This window comes from Ursus americanus, chromosome 14 (assembly GCF_024610735.1).
Source record: "Ursus americanus isolate L20-20 chromosome 14, mUrsAme1.1.p, whole genome shotgun sequence".
Lineage (NCBI taxonomy): Eukaryota > Metazoa > Chordata > Mammalia > Carnivora > Ursidae > Ursus > Ursus americanus.
This window is the reverse complement of record NC_142140.1, coordinates 56,575,064-56,597,939: the sequence shown is the minus strand read 5'-3', so window position 1 is coordinate 56,597,939 and position 22,876 is coordinate 56,575,064. Positions and strand designations below refer to the sequence as shown.

Here is a 22,876-nt window from a genome sequence, read left to right as displayed (position 1 = left end):
CCACACAGAAGGGAACATAGTCACAGGTTCTGCAGAGCAGGATGTGGCCATCTTGGGGGGTCACTGTTGAGCCTCCCACCCCACATGGAAGCAAGCACCACGAGTGGTCCACAGGGGTGCTTTCACCACAGTGCTGGTGTCACCCGCCCAGAAAGCCTAGTCTCTGCTCCTAGTGTCCCCCTGGATTTTGCAGTTAGCCACACCCAGCGTGTTCTTCCTCTCTGTGCCTTTTCTGTAAGAAAAGAAAAGTCTTGGATGATCTGAGTGTCACCTAGAAAAGCTAGAACTGGAATCCTTTGGGGCCATGGGCATTCTTTCTGGAACTTGGCCTGCTCCCCACCTCTTTCCTGCCCCCGGGGCTCTGCTGCCCCTGGATCTGGCCTGGTTTGCTTTCTGGGCGCTTGCAGGAGGCTCAAGTGGCCAGGGCTAGGAGAGGATGAGCCAGGAGCCAGAGGCCTGTGGGGGCCACCTCATCGTTGCTTCGTGACCAGTGTGGACTCATTAAGTCACTCCTTGGCAGGGGGACCGGGGCTCTCTGTCCTGGGGGAGGGTGGGAAGCCGTGGCATTGGCGGGAGAGCTGGCCTCATGCTTCCCCTGCGCCCTCCTCAGAGGGAGGATAGGAGAGGTTCTAGGGCAAGTGAGTCACTGCCCTCCTCCGTGTCCCTTCCAAACTTTTTGGGGGGCATGCGTCACAGACTCCATTATTGAGATGGATGGAATGAGTTTGCGATGAATATGGAAAATGAATAGTCGAGCTCCAAATGGGCTCGCTGGGAGAGTCGTGGAGCCCACGGAGAGAGCATTAATGTGTTGGTGTGTTATTGGTGCTAATCACTTAAAATGTGCGCCTTTATTAGAGCTTTAATGAGAGCCACTTAAACTGTGCATTAGAAAGAGGGACTGCAGAGAGGCCGCGGGCCGGGCGGCAGGGGCCATAACTCTAATTGAAACGCTTTTAGCACCGAGGAAAGTTGCTGGATTCAGTAATCCCTGGCACTTTCTAGAACCTGACAGTCGCAGTCGTGTCCTTGCCGGCGGGCATCCCAGCCCCCACCCCCTGACACTGTGGCTCAGAAGCCCCCACCGCCGCCCACAGCAGGTGTGTGGGTGGGGCCGTGTGCTCGCACACAGCACACGCACACACATGCAAGTGTGCTCTCTGTAACTGTCCACCCATGGGGGGTGTGCACTGGCCTGAAGGCTGAGGGCCCACGGTCTGGGTCGGCTCCTGGGAGGGTCCCCGGGCCGGCTGTGCCTGGGGGTCAGTCCTGGAGGGAGCTGGATCCTGGGAGAACCGGCCGCTGCTGTGGCACTTCCCAGACCTTGCCGAGTCTGCGAGGCAGCCCTTCTTGGCCGCCTCTCGGTGACGGTTCGGGTGAGGAGCCCAGCGCCTTTGCGTGGAATCCCAGGGCTTTTCTTTAATCTCAAGACCTACACGTCTTTGGCGTGAGCTTCAGCCAACGAGTGGTTGTGAAGTGTTAGTGAGACACAGTTTCTGGGCAAGTAGAGCTGACGGGCTGACTTCCGTACATTTACGGACATCGTTTTAAGTGAGTTATGTGGTGTATACGGTGCGACAGAAAGCATACCCAGACGTGCACTCAAACCACCTTGTGCGTAGCAGACGGTCAGGCCTGGGTCAGGCTGCTCTGCCCCTTTCCTGCCACACCGCGGGCCTCGGAGGGTCAGCCAAAAGCCGGGGCCTCCGCTTCCTCGCCTGCCGTGTGAAGCAAAGAGCCCAGGCAGAGCCCGTGCCCAGAGGGGGCCTCTCTTCCTCTTCGTTGCGGACTCGGTTGTGTGGGGGGCACTGCTCACGGCTTCCCAGGTTGAGAGCATCCGTTCCGGTGTCCCATCTCCCCTGCTGCACCGTTACCTTGGCTGAGTGATTGGCTGCATGCAATGCAGTGTGTTTTATGTGGGGGGTGCTCAGAGGGGCGGTCTGTGCAGCTGTGCCCTGGCCCGCACCCTATCTGTGGCTTCAGGGCAGCACATTGTTGCACAGATGGCCCTGGCCCATCCTGGGCTCACTAGCCAGAGGTCTGAGGGCTGCCATGACTGCCACCAGCAGAGTACATGGCTTTGCGGCAGGGTCCTGCGTGTTTTGGGCCCTTGGAGCCACAGGCTTCATACTCGTGCCTGATGGGAGGTGAATGCTGCCCAAAAGAGGCCTGCTCAGCTCCGGCCCATCAGACTGATGCCCATCTTTTCTGCTCCAGGGTTCTTCCCCGGGAGCTCCCAGGGCTGTGACGCCTTCCTGCGGCACAAGATGACCCTCATCTCGCCCATCATCCTCAAGAAGTATGGGATCCCGTTCAGCCGGGTATGTAGAGGCTGCTGGGGCCCCAGGCAAGGGGACCACCAATGTCCCAGGAAATTGGCTTCTTTTTTTTTTTTTTTAAGATTTTTTAATTTATTTATTCAACAGAGATAGAGACAGCCAACGAGAGAGGGAACACAAGCAGGGGGAGTGGGAGAGGAAGAAGCAGGCTCATAGCGGAAGAGCCTGATGTGGGGCTCGATCCCATAACGCCGGGATAACCCCCTGAGCCGAAGGCAGACGCTTAACCGCTGTGCCGCCCAGGCGCCCCAGGAAACTGGCTTCTTAAGCCCGCAGAAGGTTCTAGAACACTGGCAAGCCAGGGGAGGGCAGGTTGGCTGGACAGTCAGCCTCCAGCTCTGCTGTGGTGGGGGGTGAAGACGGAAGAGGGGAGAGTCAGGTGGGGTTTTGCCTTCCGTAACTCTCATCCTCTCCCACGCTCACTCCCCAGCCCCGTGTGGCGGCTGGCTGCCCCCCTGCAGGGTCCTACAGGGCCGGGATTGCAGTGGAGGGGCAGCTCCCAGGAAGCCACAGGACAACTTGGGCAGTTGCCTCCCCCCCCCACTTTGCCCTGAGCTCTGGCTGCACCCCATGGCCCACTGCAGACATCCTTTGCGAGAATGAATACCTGTTTAGAAATGAAATATCTGGCTCTCCCACAGCGTGAAGACTGTGAACTCATTCAATTTACTGCTCCAGGGAGTGATCTGCTTGTCCCCGGGAGAGGCTGTGATGAACGAGGCCTGAGGCTGGGGAATCGGGGTGGGGGTGTGGGGGGGTGTGGAAGACCAGCACTCGGGCCTGGGCCTTCGTCAGGGGCTCTGCTCCGGGGTAGGGCTCAGCAGGTATCCCCTGCAGGCAATCCCTTCCCTGCAGGCAAGCCTCCTGGATGGGAAGGTCTAGCCTGTGTCCCCAGGGTGGTCTTGACGAGAGAGATGTGCCCAGAACCTTCTGGAGAGGCTCGAGCAGACTCTGGGCTGGGTAGCGGGGGCAGGCCGGGAGAGGAGGCCCTTCCGGGGACTCTGGTTCCTGAAGATCCCCTGTAAAAGCATTTGTCGGGCACGGGAGCAAGTTCTGCAATCAGACCCTCACGCCTCACTCTTGCCGGGAGTGTCGGTGAGTTGGAAAGTGCTTCTGACATTTCAGTCACATCGCCCACAGCATTAGTGCTCAGATCGGAGATTCACTCTCGCTGTCGGGCTCATCCATCAGATAGCGGCACGTTCTGCTCTGAGAAATGCAGGTTTCCGTGTTCCCTCTCCTCCCTTCATCTTCTGATTTGAACACCGCCGGCTACCAGGAACCTCACAGACAGACACGGCATTGCTCCCAGAAGTGAGAAGTACTTGCTTTCCTGTGGTTTGTGGAGAACATTCTCCCAGGTGGTGCTTCCTAGAGAGAGAGAGAGGCCGGGCAGAGGAGTCAGCTGGCGGGCACCCTCCTCTCTCCTACGTGCTGTCCCCATGGCACTGTGCTTGGTGCATGGAATGCCTGGACATCACCCGAAGGCGGTGGCCTCCTGGCCCGGGGCAGTTGGCTCTCGGAGGCCGTGTTTCCCTCCCACCAGCCCAGCCCCCGGCTGTCCATGGGCCTGCGGGGCAAAGGCCAAGGCTGGGCCAGGAGGGAGCAGCGTCAGGCTCCAGATGAATGCCCCGTCAGGGTCCGCGTGGGTCCCCTCATCTGAATTCCTGGCAGCCCCCGGGGGGAGTGACTCCCGCGCTCCGCTTATAAATCTTTGTAATGGTATTTACTTCTAGAAGAAAAAGCAGATCAATAGCAGAGCTTTTTAATAATTAAAAGTGTGTATTTCTGTAATCTGCCATGGACTTCCTCATTTATCCTGCGAGAGTGCAGGCAAGCAGCTGAACTCAGGCTTCCTCCATGACTGGCGTGCAGGGCCGGCGTTCCCTTCGCTGCTTATTACTTTGCCTCGTGGCCTATCCATCATCCCAAGTGCCTTCTAATTTATTGTTGGGATAATGTTGACGGCGGTGACATGGAGGACAGACACCGCGGGCTCGAGGCGAAGCCAGCAGGATGTCGGTTTTGTGACAGGAACATCATCTTCTTGCCGGCTTTACTGAGCGCAGCGGTTCTAGGCCTTGGTTTATGGAGGGGTCGTCAGGGAAGGCGAGGCCCTGCAGTCTGCCTGAGCGGGGGACAGAGGCATCTCCCCTCGCACCCCGGCAGAGCCAGCCCCGCGGGGACCCCGCAGCGCACTCTCGAGGCTCCCTGCTCATGCCGGGCCTGCGCCCTGGTGGGTGGAGGGAGGGAGGGGAGCAGGCCAGCCGGCTTGGCCGGAGAACTAGGTGGTGCTGTCCAAGGTCAGCTCAAAAGGGATAAGAAAATCTGTAATTACATTTTCAAAGAAAAAAAAATTCCTAAATTTTAATTGTGTTTTGCTACCCATTTCACACAGCCTCATGGCAGGAGCCAGCCCAGAGAATCCTCGCTGTGGCCGGGGGGTTGCTGGGGCCTCAGGGACACTGAGTGTTCTCTCCCCGCCCCATCCCCTGCCGTGTGGGGGTCATCCCCCACATGCCTGTCACTTGGACAGGAATTTAAAAATATCACTTAATGCACACTGACTTCCCTTGATTGGTGCAATTCATTACTTGAAAAGAAAAATATCTTCGTGTTCTCGAGGACTGGCTTTTCTCCAGGCTGTGTCAGTTTTGATTGATTTTTGACTCCGTGGTTGGCTTTTGGAAGTCTCCGGCCCCCCATCTCCTGCCCCCCACCCCCTCTGGGTCTGACTTCTTGTTGGTTACTTGAATGAATCCAGCAATTTCTGCTCATCTCTCAGGAGGAATAAATAAAGATTAGCAAGCCTGAGAACGCCTACAAAGCTACAATAGAAAGATGAACAACCTGATAAATGGGGGCAACAGGAGACACTTTGCAAAAGGAGGTGTAAGCACCTGTAGGCCTCAGAGAAAGGGGATCAAAACCACGAGGAGGTACCGCAGCCAACCCGCAGGGACACCCCCGAACGCCGGCGAGGAGGGGAGCGATGGGGACTCCCCACCACCACCAGCACAGATGCTGAATCGGGGGCCGCTGCAGGAGACCACCGGGCAGGTTCTCGGGAACCCCTATGTGCTGCTGCCAGGAGACCCCACAGGAATGCAGCCACACATCTGTGAGAAGACTGGCCCCCACCGCATTCTTGCAGCTCTGCTCACCAGAGCCCCACTCCAGAAACAGCCCACGGTCTGTGGGCAGGAGGACAGGGAAGCACCCAGCAACACATACACACGACGGAGGCCCTTTAGGAGCGAGAAGGGCAGAGGACTTGGAAGTCGCACCGAGGGACAGAGGCAGACACAGGAGCGCAGTCCGTGTAAAGCCGTTTCATGAAACCCGAGAAAGAAAAGTACTCCTCAGTGACGGGCACATTTCACGGTGGGGGGATTGCTGGGTGGGGGCTGCCCACGTGGTCCGTTTCTGTTCAGGCGCTGGTTACGCCCAACTCCAGACAACCTGTAATCTGTGGCTTCTACCAAATTTCAGTCAAGGACTTCAGAATCACTCCCTCACCACCAGCCTCGGTTTCCACGTCCATGGATCGGGCCTCTGGCCCCACCTCTCATGTTCTGGGACAGTGGCTGCTGTTAATTGTCATCCTTCTTTTGGATCCTGCATCTTCTGGAGTGCTTGGGTGATGGGGTCAGTGCTCCCCGGGGGGAGAGGGTTCAGAGGGGAGGCTGCTCCCCCCCCCTTTTCCTCCAGGCCTCATGAGGTAGAGGTTCCAGAAGCCTCTGTCTGCGTTCCATGTGGGCCTTCTCCCCCATCACTCACACCCAGCTCCTTGATTTGGGGGAGGGGGGAGGTCTCTGTTTTGGAAGCTGGATCAGGCCATTTGAATGGGTCTGGAACCATCAGCTCATTTGACAGAGTTCCGACCTTGACACATGTCCTTGTGCTGTTTCTCCTGCCTCTGTGACCTCACTTGGAAGGAGCCGCCTCCTGGGATATAAGGGACAGACCCGTGCTTATGACAACCAGAGGGCTTAGGTCATTTTCCAGGAATGTTTTGTCCGTGCAGCTGGACCTCTTTTCCTCATGAGGGCAAGACCCTGTACTTAGAGCACGCCCCGTCCTCTGCTAGGGGGCTCTGTGGCTGCTGCCCGTGCCGTCCACACCCTCTCACCAGCCCCTGCGCTGTATCGGAATATCCTACAGTGGACCTCAGGCGGTCACGGCCACCTGCCTCCAGGCCAAGAGATCCCCTCCCTCCAGAGACTGCCTAGAGGCATAACATTCAACAGCCCGTTGTCTGGAGTGTCTGTCACCTTGGGGCCCCGCCTGGGGCTGGTGGCAGCTCTTGTCCAGGCCATGGCCACACCTACTGTATAAACCCCATGGGAGATTGGCTGGAGCCCTTGGACTTCGGCGGAGCTACCTTCCACTGGGCAGAACTCCATGGGCTCCTGAAGTCAGGGCTCCTTGGCACTTGTCGGGAAGTCCTTGTGCCCCCGTGCCCCTGCTGTGCTTTTTGGTGGCTCCTGGTGCCCTTGGCCACCAGCCTCTGCCTGCCCCAGGCCGGCCGTGCTACCGGGTAGGGGAGCCACGCGGTAACTGCCATTCCTGACTCTGGGCCTCGCCCGTTGCCTGTTGGCTGCTGCTCACCTGTCGGCCTTTTCCTCCTCAGATCACACAGGAGGCCGGGGAGTTCATGATTACGTTTCCCTACGGCTACCATGCCGGATTCAATCACGGGTTCAACTGTGCGGAATCCACCAATTTTGCTACTCTGCGGTGGATTGATTATGGCAAGGTGGCCACTCAGGTAAGTGCCGGCAGAACCTGTGAAAGGGTCTAAACGGGTCAGCCCCTCTCAGCCCGCTTGCTCCGACCAGGGCCTATGTGGCCTCCGCTTAGACTCGGCGGGGCCTGCTCTCTCCACCAGGGTCTGATTCTGGCATCCTCAGTGAACTCATCCCCAGGACGTTCCTCACCTGGAATGAGCAGGGAGGAGGCATGGGGCCTGCGGCCTGCATCCGGGGGCTTTCCTTCCCCGGCAGACCTGCTCTCTGGGGCCTGGTGTCTGGGCTGTCCGTGGAGATCATTGAAGGGCAGGGGACTCCTCTGATTCTTTTCCTGGGAATTTGCTGTTCCTGGTCTCAGAGGGCCTCGCTTCGAGACAGCGAGGAGGTGCTGTTGGTGCAAACAGGCTTGTACCAAGGGCCTTCCTCCGGGGATTGCCACTGCGGCCCTGGGCCCCCGTCCCGGCCTCTGCAGAAGACGGCGTGCTCTTCCCGTCAGGCTGGGCTCAGGCTTTGGCCCTGGGTTTCAGCCCGTCTGGCCTCTCTCCACTGCAGACAGGCCCAGTTACTCACGGGTGTCTCTCTAGCGCTGGGACATGTGGAACAGGAGAGCCCCTCCAGCAGGGCCAGTATGGTGTGAAAACGGGGTGCTTCCCACCAGCCTCCCAAGTTGGAGGCTGGGGGTTCCTCTGAGGAATCCCTTGGGCAGTTCTGAGTCAGCACCCAGGACTGGGGCAGTCGGAGGGTTTCTCACCAGACCCAGTAGTGGTGACCCCATGGGGATGAGCACGGGGGTCACTGGCCATGTATGGGTGTCATGGCCTTGAGCTGCGAGTGTCACACACGCCATGTCTGAGGCTTGGTGTGTAACAAGGGACATGAAATATCGTGCAGATAATTGGTTCATGCTGGTTATGTAGGTCATGTTTTTGGATAGGTTGTGTTAAACCAAAGATATCGTCAAAGTGAGTGTCGCCTGTTTCTTTTCACGTTTTGAATGTGGAGACCAGACTGAAGATTACGTAGGTGGCTTGTGTCCTGCTTCTGGTGGGCAGCTCGGGTCGAGATGGGTGGGCTCACCTTTATGTTTCTAACTACCTGCTTCTCTAGCTTCACTGTTTCAGTGCAGTTCAGAAGGAACTGGGCTTTGCAGGAAAGAGACTGGAGAGGCACTGGGGGTTAGCAGTGTCGGGATTTTTGTCACGGAGGGCTGTCTTTGGCAGACACCAGGCTTTGCTGAAAGAGAAGAGGTGGGAGCGTCAGGATTTTTTCTTTTGAGCTAAAGGAACACTGGAATGTCCTGGAGCGAGTGGTTTTGCTCCCATGACTGTGGGGGCGCGGTGGACAGTGAGACAGCGTGCGGAGAATTCCATGGGGCCTGTGTGCACCAAGAGCCCCGGCCGCGGTGGGAGCTGCGATTGAGTCGTAAGCTCTGGACAAGATCGCAGGCTTGTCCTGGAGGTGCCGTCAGTGCCAGAACTGCAGTGGGGCCGGCAGGGACTGCCCAGATATTAAAAGCAATTTTGGGTTCAGCCATGCGTTCACAAACAAGTGACATCTGGGAAGTGCTGCCTTGGATTGGGCCCCCACGCTTGCATTGCCAGGCGGCGCAGCGTGAAATTACTGAGTGAGTGGCGCGCAGTGCTCCACGCAAGCCGGGGTTCAGGCGGGTGGCTGGGCCCCGTGCTGGGCTCCCGTGCAGAGCCACCCCAGCTGCCCTGACCCCAGGGCGGTGAGGCGAGGGGTTCAGCCGGGAGTGACCATTGGTCGTGGGGCGTCTGTCCGTGCAGCCCTGCATGGGAGCCCGCAGGCTTTTCGGCGGTGGAACAGGCCGGCAGTTTCTGCCTCTTACAAGCTCTGCTGCCCCGTTAACTAGTCCAGGCCGGAGACACGGCTAAGGCGCCTGGCCTCGCAGATGACGGCTCAGGCGCATCAGAGGCAGGACCTGGGAGGGGCAGGGGGTTGGTTGAGGTCGGGTGCTTCTCAGGGACCTGCTGAGTCCTTGGCCGAGTTTTAGGGAATGGAGAGTGGGATTGGGGGAGGATGCTTTTCTGAAGCAAGGGCTTCTCTCTGCTGGCCCAAGTTGCCTGCCCCTGTCTGTGCTTGGGACACTTCCTTTTGATACCTTACTCGGAACCCAGGGAGAGCATTTCTGCTTTCCAGATTTTTTTTTTTTTTAAGATTTTATGTATTTGAGAGATCATGAGCAGGGGGGAGGGATAAAGGGAGAAGCAGGCTCCCACTGAGCAGGGAGTCCGATGTGGGACTCGATCCCAGGGCCCTGGGATCATGACCTGAGCTGAAGGCAGTCGCTTCACAGACTGAGCCACTCAGGCGCCCCAGCCACTTCCCAGATTTTAGAGACTTTCCAACTTGGTTCTTCACCTTCTTCAGGCTCTCAGGAAGTCCCTCTGCCCCCCCTTGTCCCTTTTCTTGTCCCCCCTTTGTCATGCTACCTCTATGCTGGCACATTAGATGCCAAATTCTTGCACTTGGCTGGCCTCTCTGAATTTCAGGTATTCGTGTTCTTTCTTCTAGAGCAGGGGTCAGCAAACGGGGGCCCACAGGCCAAATTTGGCAGGTTATCTTTGTGTCTGCAGCCTGAGAATGATTTTTACATTTTGAAAGAGTTGTGCAAAAAATCTCAAGAAGAATATGCAATATGCCACTTAGGTGAAACTCAGAGTTCAAGTTCATAAATAAAGTTTTATTGGCACACAGCCATACCCATTTGGTGACAGGTGGTCTCTGGCTGCTTTTGCCTGCAACAGCGGAGTTGGGTAGTTGCCCCAGAGACCACCTGGCCTGCAGAACCGAAGATAATTGCCTTTTGGCCATGGCAGAAGAAGTGTACTGCCCCGGATCTGGAGGAGTGATGGCATGGGCAAGCTCTGGCCTTTCCTGCCAGCCCTGGCTCGGGCCAGTCAGGGCCAACCAGTTGCCTCTTGCACCCTTTCCCAACCCCCAGGGTCTCTGGCATCAGAGGGGCTGCTCTCTCAAGCACGTGGGCCCCCAGTCCTGACCTCTACACCCAGCACCATGGCTGCTGCCTCTGGAGCTGCTGGATGGGCCTGTGAGGGGTGCTGGTAGCCGTGGCTGCCTGGCAGGCCAGGCCGAATGCCAGCATGCCACTTCCGTTCACCTGCAGACGTCCCACAGTGGAGCTCGAGGCCCAGCCCTCAGGCGCTGGTCTGCCCCCGTGGGCCAGAGGAAGCAGCCAGGCTTAGAGCCTCTTGCCAGCGCCCTCAGAGGGAGCTCCTCCGGGTCTTGCACCCGAGGTCTGCTCTCTGGCCTGGCCTTCCCTTGGCAGTATTCACACTGCAGCAGCTCCCCCGCCCCCCGGCCCCCGCAGTCAGCAGAAGGCTGAGCTGCCCTGGGTTCGCTGTCGAGTTGACATGGTGTTTTGGTGTTTGCTGTCTTCCATGGCTCTCCTTTCTGAGCCGCTTCGCTGGCATTAACCTTCGTGACCCATCGATGTGCAAGAGGAGAACCACACGGTTGTCTGGACCCTCCCAGGCCTGCCCTGTGATGAGATGGGCAGGAAAACGCTGCCTGTGTCTTTGTGCCAGACTCTTGCCATAGTTTCTGAATCCCACAGCCCTGTCACCGAGGCACAGCCACAGACGAAAACCCTTGATTCCTGGGCTTCTGGTCTCCTGGGCACAGCGCTGGGCCTCCATCTGGAGTAGAGACGGATGGAGGGAAATTGCCCCCAAGGTCTTATGTAATTAGGGAGAAGCCAACTAGGGGGCCAGGGTGAGCAGAGACCACTGAGTGCCCAAGGGTCAGGGCTGGGACTCCCAGAGGAGGAAGCAGTGATTACAGGGACATGGTGGGGGGTGGGGAACCCTGCCAGCTCTACCCCCCAGCAGGGGGAACAGAGGGGCCTGGCACTTTGAGTGACAAGTGTGTAACCCCACTGCATGGATGTGCGGGGTGGGGGTCGGGTACCCAAACGTTGCTGGATGTTAGCTCCATGTGGTAGAATTTGGGTCTCTTAAAAACATACACTCTCAATATGTTTCTTTTTTTACAATTTTTATTTAAAAACAAGTATAGCTCTTCAGGGGAGGGAGGAGTGGTCTTGCCCTTCCTGGGGGCTTCCTCCATAAATGGTCTGCAGCCCCCAGGGGTGTTTTGGCCACTGTTGCCCGTGGTAGATGTAGTCTAGTTGGTTTGTTTTATAAATGGGAATGAAAAACCAAACCAGCCAACAGGCCCAAACCAGGTCGCTCCAGCCCAATTTCTGTCCCCGCCCCCTGCATCAGGAACAAGGGGACCATAGAAAGTCACATGCAGACTCAGCCGCCTGAGAGCTGCTGAGCACCTTCTGTGTGCATAGGGGTGATCCAGGAGTGAGCTGGGCCTGCAGGGAGAGGGTGAGTGGTGGAGCAGTGGACAGGGGTCCGGGGACCCTAGGACGCTACAGGGCCTGCGCGCAGAGCAAGTGTGGGGCCTGCCCAGCCCCAGATCACGTGCAGCTGCTCTTTTGTTTTGAGCCCCGGCTTTCCTCAGCTGGACCCCTCCTCGGAGGGAGCACTCTCTCCCTTCCTCTGTGTCTCTCCCTGCCTCTCTCCCTCCCGCTTTACTGATCGCACCACCCCACTTCCCGGTGACTCTGAACCTTGTGCTTGTGAGGGCCAGAGAGGTAAAGTGACTTTGCCAAGGTCATTGCAGCAAGTACCCAGAACGTCCACGCCCTGACAGTCGCCCTCATCCCACTCAGAGGCGGGTGCCCGTTGAGAGTTGTGGAGGATACCCTTCCACTCGAGGGTGTCTTCAGGCTGACAGCCGCCTCCTGGCGGGGGTCCAGTGCTCAACTGGGGTGGTGGAGTCACTTCCTGAGGCCTGTGTTCCATTTCCAAGAACAGAATTCCCTGCGCACGTGCTCAGATGGGCAGGCTTTGTAGTGGGATTACTATTGGGGGAGATCAGAGGGATGCGCCAGCTTCGCTCGGAGAAAATCAATGTGCGCACACCACCCCTTTTAGGTCTGAACTTGAATTAGTCCTACAAGGCTGCATGCCATGTTGGATTCGCTCAGCGCAGCCCCGGCTGCTCCTGTGGTGGGTGGCACTGGGCGAAGCCCGACAAGGGGCTCTTTCCTCCATCGACGTTGTGCCTGTATTCCCAGGCCACTCCACAAGTAAAGCACGGAAGTTGACTATGGGTTAAACAGAGCGAGAGAGATTTAAAACCCCGTTTGATCGGCCGGGAGCCTGGGTGCACTTAACTGATTTTCCGCCAGCTGTCTGGGCCGCCGCCCGCCGAGAGCTCAGCTTGCCCAGGAGCTGTCAGCTCCCCCCAGAGGCGTGCAGCAGGGAGGGGGCTTCTGCTGAGTGTGGAAGAGGGGAGAGGGCCCCCGAGTCCCCAGATGCACTGCACACAGGGTGTGGGGCCTCTCCTGAAGCCCCATCCTGAGGCCATTGGTCTTTGTTACTATAAAACGTGGAACACGTTGTTTCGATTGTGTACCTTCTATTTAGGTAAGGATGACGCCTGCTCCAACGATTAACCGGGAGCCCAAGTGGAGGTGGTAGGAGGCAGGGTCGGGGTGAGGATGGAGGTGTGAGGAGGTCCGGCCGTGCACCTGCCCTTGTGCGCCTCGCTGACCCTGTGATCTATGGTGCTGCACAGCCAGGTGCGTGGGGCTTGCTGCAAATCGCTGTGTGAAGTACGTTTTCCCCTCACTTCTTCCCCGGAGCTTCCTGTCACTCTGTCCTTTCCGGTGCAGGCAGGGTATCACAGCCACGCAGTACCTCCGGAGGCCCCCCAGGCCTCTCGGCTTTGTTTTGGATTCCACTGCACGTGGTGGCCTCCTCTGTGGCCTTTGTAAGTGTCTCGGGAACACTCTCGGGAAGCGTCTGGCGCTGAGTGCCGGCGCCCGCTCTGTTCTATTACCATGCGGGTCGTTGCTGTCTGTGCCGAACGGGAGGTGGGAGGGCCCAGGCTGCAGGCAGGCAGAAGGACTGTCCGGGCTGTCCCGGTGGGCAGGGTCACACCTGTGGGCGCCAGAGAGGGCAGCAACACATGGATGAGACTTCCGTCATAGAGAAAGGGGAGGAGGGTGACGCTGGAGCCCGGGCCTCCTGGGGGCTGCGTCGTGCTGCGTCCAAGGCCAGCGACCTCGCCCGCCTGGCTGGCTCAGGGATCTGCGGGAGGCCGCCCACAGCCAAGGGCCGAGGGGAGCCCTGGGAGCCGTGCACCTAATTGTTTTGTTTATGAAGCGCTTCTGAGAGCTTCCAGTGGATTTCCTAATGAACTGGTTTGTTCCGTCTCTCGCTGCAGCGCTGGTAATTACCTCAGAAACAGGGGGCCGCGGCGTCTGTGAGCCATCACGAGCAGATGTGGGCTCCTCCACTGGGTTTCTGCCCCCGTCGGGGGGTGTTTAACGCTTTGTGGGCCCAAGTGCCTGGTAGCCCGAGTGTTCTGGAAGAGGCACGTTTGTTGCCAGCCGTGTCGGACGTCTGCTCTGGTGCTGCAGGTGGAGGGTGGCATGTGGCTTTGGACATGTCGCTCTGCAGGTGACGGGGTCGTTGCAGGCCTGGCCTCACCACGTGGAGCATGTGAGGCCCACTCGTTCGTTGGTGGCCGGACCCACCCTGGTTCCCGACAGAGGGCAGGAGCCGGCACCCCCGCGTGGGTGCGAACGGGCGAGGGTCCCCGTGCTCAGACGCTGCTTGGGTTGATGATTTCACTGACCGACGTTTGATAGTTCCCTCTAGGCTGGCACTGCGTCTGCTCGGTCCCAGTTTGCTCTTCTACGTGAGCGAATTCTAATGTCGATCTTTTAAAAAGAGGTGGCCTCCGATTAAAGCTCGGTGCTATTTAAATTGGGGGGAAGTGGCAAACAAGACCCCACGGGCTCCGAGGCAGCCTGGCCTCATTACTTTGGAGCCTCCTGCGGTCATTTTCAGGGAGGCCCGTGTGTCCCGAGGCAGCCCGGAGCAGGCCATGTGCTGTTGGAGCTCCCGTCGGGGGTGCCTGGTGTTCCGATGGCCGTGGGTCCTACTGTAACACGTCCACCTTCACTGGGACCAGCATCAGGCTCCTATGCCTCTCTGCCATGCGTGTCCCAGCACAGATCAGAGCATGAGCGGCTGGTCGGGAATGGGGCCTGGCGCAGGACTTCTCACCCTGGGGCCTCTCGGGGGTCTGAGCGCGCCCAACAGATGCAGAATGGGGTGTGTGCAGCGCTGTGACCCTTCACGCGATGCCCCCCGGGGCCCTCCCCCTGACTTCCAGCAGCATAGCGTGGTCTTGTCCTCAGCGGGGAGCTTGGGGGGGACCTGGGCCCCTGCTGGCTTTGTGCCCTTGCCATGGCAACCTGACGGTGGTTATCGCCTCTGCGAAATGGCCGTTCTGTGCTAGGGTGGTCGGTGACTTTGACATCGGGCGTCGTCGGTGGTGTCCGTCCCTGCAGGTGAGCCTTGATCACTCTGGTTGCTGGAAAGATGCCAGGGGGCAGGGGGAGCCTGCAAACAAGCTGAAACATTCTGGGGGTGGGGGAGGGGAGGGCCAGTAAGCGAGTGCCGAGTGGTTTTTTCTAAAAATCAGAGTCAGCATTTTAAAGAATGTGGACTGGCACCCATGGGGGATACAGAGAGCCGCACAAAAAGAACAGGAGCATGTCTCGTTCTCCAGAAACATGGCGGTGATTGCCATTAGCAGAGTCAGCTGGGGGACGTGAAGTTAGTAGTTCACTCCAGCCGTAATGATATTAATTTTAGGATATAGAGGATCCTTGAGTGTGTAGAAGACTAGAAACAACCAAAATGTCCACACATGTGATGAACCAACCAGACTTTGGAATACTATACAGCCACGAAAAAGGGCGAGGCGGCTCCTCCAGCTCTCAGGTGGGGCCTTCCCCGAAAATGCGTCCTGGGGAAGAGGCAAGGTGTAAACAGTGGCTGTGGGCTGTCATCTATCTAAAAAGAAAAGGCCGTCTGTGTTGTGTTGGTATGTGGAGAACATTCTGGAAGAAGACACAAGACTGGGGGAGCAGCGGGTGCTCTGGGTAGGCCCCTGCACTCCCTCTGCTCTTCCCAGGGCTGTACCCTGTGAGGTGTTGGCGGTCCCCAAAAGTCTCTTCTGAGCTCTGTCTGTGTGTGCCTTCGGTTCCCCCTGCATCAGGTGAGCAGCTGCTAGCGAGACGGGAGCTCTCATTCTCTGGTGGGGTCTACCCTGGACGTGGTAGGTCCCAACTTCTGCAGATGGCAGGCATTTGGGGCCCAAGGGTCAGTCGGGGGAGGTCAAGCTCTATGGAAGATTTTTGTGTGTTTGCTTCGCCTGGAGCCCCCCGAGCCTGATGGTGCATATCCCCTGGAAGCAGCTTTGGGGGGGTCTTGTCTGAAGTCCAGCCTACAGAGACCAGCAGAGTGGGGCCCAGGCCTGGAGGCAGAGGAGGGCGCAGACCCCAGCTGGGCCAGGGCTCCTGCAGCCATGGCGGCCTCGAGGTCATGGAGGACAGGGAGGTGTGTGTGGCAGGGTCAGCTGGTGGGGCTCAGCGTATGGGAGGGCTCTCCTTTGCTGTACGATGTTAAAGGAAGGTCTGGCTTTCAATGGTTTTTTTTTTTTTTTTTATCTTACCTTACAGAAGTGCACTGTTTTATATGTTTTCAGTCATTTTGTGGGGGATTATGATGGCTGGTAGAGGGTAGTTCCTCAGAAGTTGAGAACAAAGCACCAGGCCTAGGAATCAGAGGCAGAGAAACACTTCTGTTGCCTTTCTCTCTCCTGCTAGATGAGTGGCACGGGGAGGGGCTGGAGAAAGAGGAGGCAGGGGTCTTGGTTTATGATCGGAAATGCGCTGATGCTGACTGATCTGCCAGCCCCAGGCTAGGAGCTTTGTTTGCGTGAGCTCATTTACCCCCCCCCCCCCAACGGCATGAGGCTGGTCCCCTCCCTCTAGAAAGGTCTATCATAATGACCTCCTACATCCGTCCCATCCCTGTCCCTGTAGGCAAGGCATAGCGCCAGCCTCCCAAGGAAGATGTAGGGCGCATTTCTGAGCCTGTGGGTTGATGCTTTCTTTACATTTAGCAAAAATGCTTGCAGAGGAGACCCCAGATCCAGTGGGACAAACGCCAGTGCCGTCAGTGGCTGGATGTGTCCTGGGCAGTGATGGGGAGCAGAGGGGCTTGTGGGGCGCCCAGTCCCAGAGGAGCCACGGATCCCTGGCTGCCTGCCACCTGCTGACTCAGACCCGCGCCCGCCATCCCGTGCGGTTGGGGAGCATTCCGTTAGCGATGGCGAAGTGCTTTGCACAGTGAGGGCCATGGGAACGATAATAAATGAGATCCTCGGAGATGTATTGGGCATTAATATTGATTTCTATGAAAAGGTTGATTTTTTTTCTTTAAAGCCTAGAGAGGGAGAGGTGGAGTAGAGGTGCTGGCCCTCAGTTATCATCCTGCGGTGGGGTCCCCTGTGGGCATCAGGGTCATCTTGTGTTGGTGGTCTGGGAGTCCCCGCTGCCAGGTGACCTGAATGCCGGGAGCCCGGATGCTGGTCCGCCTCCGTGGGCCCTCTGAGCCTGCCCTCTGCCCCCCCGTGGCCCAGACAGCCTGAGCTGAACACCACTGGGCCCCGAGGGCCACCCACTCTGAGCCTGACGACGTGTCAATTTCTATTTTTTGGGAAAGAAGAAACCTATTTGTCTCTGCTTGGGGCCCCTGCTCTGATAACCAGAGGCAAACCTCCACCCTACCCTGTTTTCTCATTTTCCTTGGTCTTAGCGGCAGATCCTGGGAGACATATGCATGAACGTCGGGCTGTTTGATATGTCAGTCTTCCAACCTGGGGTGACAGCCTCCCTGCTCCCAGGTTGGCGCTTAGATTAGGCCCAGCGCCCCTACACTCCATGGTCGTAACTCTTGTCATTTGTCATCTGGAAGTGACAAGAGTGCTTCTCGTTGAGCCTCTGGCTGGCACTCTCAAGATCCCTGACCTTTCTCGCGGTTCTGTGACAGAAATGATCCCCTGGGGGTCACAGAGGCCTACGTGGATGTGACAGGAGGCTCCGTGTTGGGAGCGCCCTGTCGGGGGAACGGCGCGGGCGCCGGCTGGGCTTCTGCCCTGGCAGGCTCCTGCCCCTCCGTCTCTCCTCTCCCCACTCCCCTACCCTCTCCGCCGGTCCCCACCAGCGTTCTCGAGGCCCCTGGTGAGATGTCCGAGTGAATCAGTTCCTGGGTGGGTGAGGAGACATCCTGCCGCTGGCCGCCCCCAGGTGCTGCTCTGGTCAAAAGCAGCAGTAACTGGAGGGGCAGACGAGGAGCGTGCAGAGCCGGTGCTTGCTCCCGAGGAGCAGGGGAGGGCTCCGTGTGTCTTTTTTCCCCCGGTGCCACCGAGAGCCGCTGCAGGGAGGGCCCGACGTGCGGCGACACCGCCTCAATTCAGCCTCGCCAGTTGAGAGCATAGAGTAGTCCACACGTGGGAGATGGGATCCTTTTGGAGCTCAGTGTATGAAACCATCTTGCTCTGGGTTTGTGTGGCTTTAAAGTCTCCGAATCTGATCTGGGTACCTTTCTTTTTACACACCTACAACCTCAGGAAGTCATGGGCCCTTCCCAGCTGTACACGCTCCGGGCCAGACTGCGCTGGGCTGCAGGAGGCTTTGCGCCGGCTCCCCTGTGATGGGCGTCGGTCAAGGAGGCTGCTCCTGGGACTCGGGCCCCCCAGGACATGTCCCTCAGCTGCGCACAGAACGTAATCCCTTGTTGGTGTAGCATCATGGGACTGATTCAGGAAGAAGAGGGTGCCGCCCACACGCCTACCCGCATGGGGGAGAGAAGGATACCCCCCCAAGGCTGTTTGCCTTTCCTCTTCTGCTCTAGGCGCAGGTGTGGTGCTTCTGAGCAAACCCAACACCCCAGGGCCCGATCCCTTCATTCCTTAGGTGTCATTTCAGAGACCTCTGTGCTTGTGTTCCTCTGTGTGTGAGTACCTGGGTTCAGAAAATCAAAACAGCAGGCGGTTCTGGGCAGAGCGTGTGAAGTCCGTGGCTGGGAGTTAGGAGCCGGCGTCTCTGCTAGGAGGGACCCAAAGTCCCTGGACAGCATGGGGCTGGTCCTGTCTAGCCCCCGGGTACCCTTTGAGGCCAGGTCTGGGCCCTGGCGTGGGTGAAGAGCCACTGGCCCAGGCCCCAGGAGGTCCTTTTGACCTCCGGATGGTCCGTTTTCATGGTGAATGGCCAGCTTGGGCCGCAGGTATGGGGGGCAGGTGGCCCAGGGGGCCGAGGCTGAGGCCAGGCCTCTGTGCACCAGGCTCTAGGTGCTTCCTGGCACCTGGTGAGAGCTGGATTCTGGAAGCAGCTGGGGGGAGCGTGCAGCCTGCTGTGGTCAGTCAAGAACAGGACCGAGGAAAGTGTGCACAAGGACACCTGTCTCGGGCAGCTCGGGCTGCCGTAACAAAGGACCGCAGACTGGGTGGCTTGTAAACAGTAGGAACGTATCCCCCAGTTCCGGAGACTGGATGTCTGAGAGGAGGGTGCCTGCAGGGCTGGGCTCTGGTAAGAGCCCTCTGGGGGGTTGCAGACGGCTGCCTTCCCGCTGTGTCCTTGCCTGGAGCGGGCAGAGGACTTGGTTTAACTGTACTTATCTCCTGATGTTCCCGTCTACAAACGTAGTCATTTTAGGGGTTAGGGCTTTCAACCTAGGAAAGTGGGGGGACACAGCTCAGTCCACAGCCATGTCTGTAGGGGTTCACACGGTTCACTGAAGTTGGCCTGTGGCACACGCCCCACTGAGGTCCTTGGGCCCCAGGCTACCCTCTGAGAATCATTCTGCGCCTTTAATCAAGGTTCAGCAAACTTTCTGTGGATGTTTGCAGGTGTGCAGGCCACGCGGCCTCTGTGGGACCGCTCCCCTTGGCCGTGGGGGGGGAGGGTGTGCCAGCACAGCAGGGGGTGTGGCCGCATACCAATAAAACTTTATTTACAGACAGGTGTTGGGCCACATTTGGCCCACTTCCTGTCATTTGCCCACCCTCCACTTAAATGACACACCTGCCCAATAAAGAGATTTAGGAAAGTAAATGGCACAAAAATGGTTTGGCCTCACATTTGAAAGAGCTGTGGTTGGTGTCTGATGAAGGCCCTTGGCTTTTGTAAAGATTTTTGTTCATGACGGGGACCTGACTGTACTTGTGAGTGTGCATGTTGTATTTCTTGAGCTCACAGATCCGTCCCCAGAACGTTTCTGTCATTTATGTGGTGCCCTGGACCAAGGCGTAGCAGCCGCGCTCGGTGCTGCCATGAGGATCTGCCCACGACCGTTGGACAGTCTGCTTACGGTTCCCCCTGTGTGTGCTCGTGGTCTTGTCCGAACTGAGGGGGAGGCCAGCTCCGTGCAGGCTTCTCACTTCCTCGGGTGAGGTCCCTGGGGGCGTGGCGCAGGGACACGCATGCCTCAAGTGACCAGAATGGCCAGTGCCCGCGCCTCATCCAGGGTTTGCCAGGCTGTGCGTCCCGCTCCCACGGGGGCCTTACTGGGCAGGGTGGGCATGGGTGGGAGGCCGTTGCTCCCCCTCTGCTGTCACTCTGACAGCATGTGTTTTGCCCGCATTGAGGGGAGTGCCACTGAATGCATTGTGCCGATTAATTAAATTGGCGCGGGCAGCTCCTCCGGCTGCCTGTCAAGGGCGCTTTGAGGCACGCTTTGCAGGGCTGTCGGGCCCCGCTTGATGTGAGGGATCATCAGGGAAGCAGTTTCTGCTCAAACCACAGGTGCCGGGCCCCGTGCAGGCTGGCAAGCCTGGAATCAGGGGAGAGGGCTGGGGACGGGAGGCCAGCCCCACGGCAGGCAGGGCCTCACAGGTGAGGCAGCTGAGGCTGGGGGCGAGGGGGACCCCCCTGCCCGACATGCTCCCCCTCCCCCCGCCTCTCGCCTTTACTTCCTCCTCTGTTCCCAGATGGCCCTGGCTGGCACTTGCGGGACCACCAGCCGCCCTGCCTTGGCCGATTGGGGCAGGACAGGTGCTGCTTGGCGCCCTTGTGACTGAGCCTTGCTCCGAGCGGAGCCCCGCCCGTGGTTCTGGCAGCGGGGGGTAGGGGGGGGCTGTATGCCCTGGCGGTGGCGCAGGGGCCCCTCAGACCTCCTCCCCCACATTCGTGCCCCATTTCTCATCAGAAACTAATGACACAGCCAGCTCCCTTTTAGAGCACACACTCTCTGTGGTGGGTGCTGATGGTGGGGTGGGGGGCGGGCTGCTAACTCGGGGAGCTGGTAGGAGAGCAGCAGAAACTGTCAGCTTGAGTGACTCCAGCAGATCCTTGAAAACGCCTGTCTCAGAAGGTTCGGGAGTGGGATGGGGGCGGGCAGGGGAGAATGGAAATGAATAGAGCGATTTGCCCAGGCTGTCCTGAAGAGCCTGCCGCAAGCCTCCCCTCCCCCCACCTGCTCTGAGCCCCCTTTCAGGCCAGCCCCTGCAGCTTGGGGAGCTTCTGTGCTTGCCGCGGCCAGGCCAGCCACAGTGAGACAACGCCTGTGGTGTCCCCAGGCACAAGGTAGCCGGTGCGGAGGGCTTTTGGGGGTCTGGCAGGCTCGGCCCCAGGAGGAGAAGCTGGGTCTTTTTGTCGGCCTTAGCAACCTCGCCTCCCTGACTGGTGGGCCGACTGGAGGCTGCGGGTCCGTGGCACCTGTGCCCCGAGCTCAGCTGCTCTGCCCAGGTGGTGATGGGGCCGTGTCCTAAATCCCAGCAGCTGTCACTCCCCTCCCCTGGACCCACTGCTTGCTCCCTGGGTACTCCTGCAGAGGGGGAGTGTGGCTCCTCCCAGCAGCTCTGCCCCCGCCGGGCCGTGGGGCACGGGCCAGGCTCCAGGCTGCCCGGCAGTGCTGGGAGGAGCACATCCACGTGTCCCCTCCGGGCTGCACACAGGTGCTTTTTCTAATTACTTAAGGAAAAGCAATTGCAAAGCCACTCCATACAAATCCCTTAAGCCGCTGTCGATGGGGACTCTGGGGAGGCCGCGGCCGGGCCAGGAATCTGAAACACGGGCACCATCTGTGCTCCCGCCACTCCGAAGCCAAATTACACCACCAGCCTTTCTCCCCTGCACAATTTTTCATTAAGTGAATTGCGTTTGCTGGGAATCGCTTGTCCATAAATATTCCCTCCTGCTCGGCGTGGTCAGGTTACTGCCGTCCCCAAGTCCGAGCTCCTGGATCCAGCCCTGGGGTGGCGGGTGGGGTGGGGTGGGAGCAGGGGCTGCAGAAAATTCCTTAGGCCGCTTCCCGAAGCCCCTCCCGCAGCCCTGCCGCGCCCACCTCAGATGGGGGTCCTCAGTGCTCACTGTTTCCAGAGCCGATGGCGCAAGTGTGGAAGGGCTTGTCAGGGCGGGGGGCATGGTTGCTGGATCCAGTTACATCTTTTCCTTCTTGCCATTTCCATTGAGAAAGTGACAGTGACAGCGACACGGTTGTAAGGAAGGCGAGACGTGTGTTTAAAATGGAAACACATTTTAAGCTAGGATTTTGGAAATGAACTTCTCCTAAGCCTGTTTATTTGACAGGGAGGCAGAAAGAGGGGCAGAGAACGTCTGAGCAGGCAGGCATTCAGAGTCGGAGCCGCGGGGGCTGCAGCCTGCGTGTCCCCGGGTGTGTCCCTGAAGGGTGGCTGCCCTGAGGCCTCTGGTCAGTGCTCTCAGGACAGGCCTGTTCTGGCGATACATGTCCCCATAAGGAGGCAAGGAGTGTGTCTGCTTTTAGGCAGGAGAGGCACCCCAGGGTCAAGATTACCTCCTGGGGTCCCCTAGGCCACCTGCTTCCAGGGCCTGCTTTATCCTCCCAAGTCTAGAGTGCCCTTCGCCTGTTTTTGTAAATAAAGTTTTATTGGTACACCTATTCGTTTAGGTATTATCTGTGATGTTTCTGAGCTACAGCGGCAAGTTGGGAGGTTGGGACAGAGACCGTGCGGCCCACAAAGCTAAAAATAGTCACTCCCTGGCCCTTTATGGACAGTTTGCCAGCTCTGCCCTAGACTAGTGTCCCCTCAGTTTCTCTCCCTTCTGGCAGTAGGATGATTTTCCAGTCCCATCGTGGACTCATCCCACAGGTAAGTTGGAGACCAGGGCTGCCCGAGTTCTTCCTACGGATGGGGGAAGGTCATTGGTTCACTGGCTAGAGCCCAGCTTCTGGAGTCTTTAGCTGACTTTTCTGACCCACGACTTCCCTAGGTGTTAAGTGTCCCTGGGACACCCGCGTGCCTCCTGTATGGTGCCCAGCACTGGGGGCCACCACGACGCGATGACATGGAGGAGAGACTCTAGGAATACGTGGCTTGTGGGAGTTGTTCAGGGCACAAGAGGGATGGGTCTAGACAGCAGAAGAGGGGACAAGAGGGACCCCATTTCAGCCTGTCCTCGCCACACTTGTTTGCCCCGTGCTCGAAGCTTCCAGACACAGAGGACCCTCCGGTCCAAGGCAGTATTGCTCCAGGCCCCCCAGTACACTGTGCCAGCGCCATTCCTCAGCGGGCCACCTTCAGTCTGAGTTCTGGCCGCCCTGGGGCAGCCGCTGAGCCTCCGGGTCCTGGCTTCCTCTCCCCAAACCCGTGAGGCAGAGATGGGGAGCTGGCGTGTATGTGCCCTTGGGTGCCCTGCACCTTCTCAAAATCACTTGTTTCCTTTTTTGCTCTCAGCCTTTTGGGACTGACGGCCCTCCCCTTTTCCTAACCTTTGAAATGACTGCTGTTAGGAAGCATTCCACCTGCATTTTAACCACTTGGGGGTACGTGTGTCCGACAGATGGGAGATTTCAGTTAGAGGTGACACATGGGCAGCTGGAGGTT

The 22,876-nt window shown here is 58.4% G+C and overlaps 1 protein-coding gene across 8 annotated transcripts in view; it reads left to right on the top strand.

Annotated features, from left to right (window-relative positions):
* Positions 1 to 22,876, top strand: part of KDM4B (lysine demethylase 4B) — a 132,799-nt gene that overhangs the window by 79,878 nt on the left and 30,045 nt on the right. For all 8 annotated transcript variants that reach the window (XM_045804313.2, XM_045804312.2, XM_045804311.2 and 5 more), the window contains exons 8-9: positions 2,218 to 2,321; positions 6,973 to 7,110. In XM_045804313.2, coding sequence (XP_045660269.2) covers positions 2,218 to 2,321; positions 6,973 to 7,110 — 242 coding nt within the window. The remainder of the gene's footprint in view (positions 1 to 2,217; positions 2,322 to 6,972; positions 7,111 to 22,876) is intronic.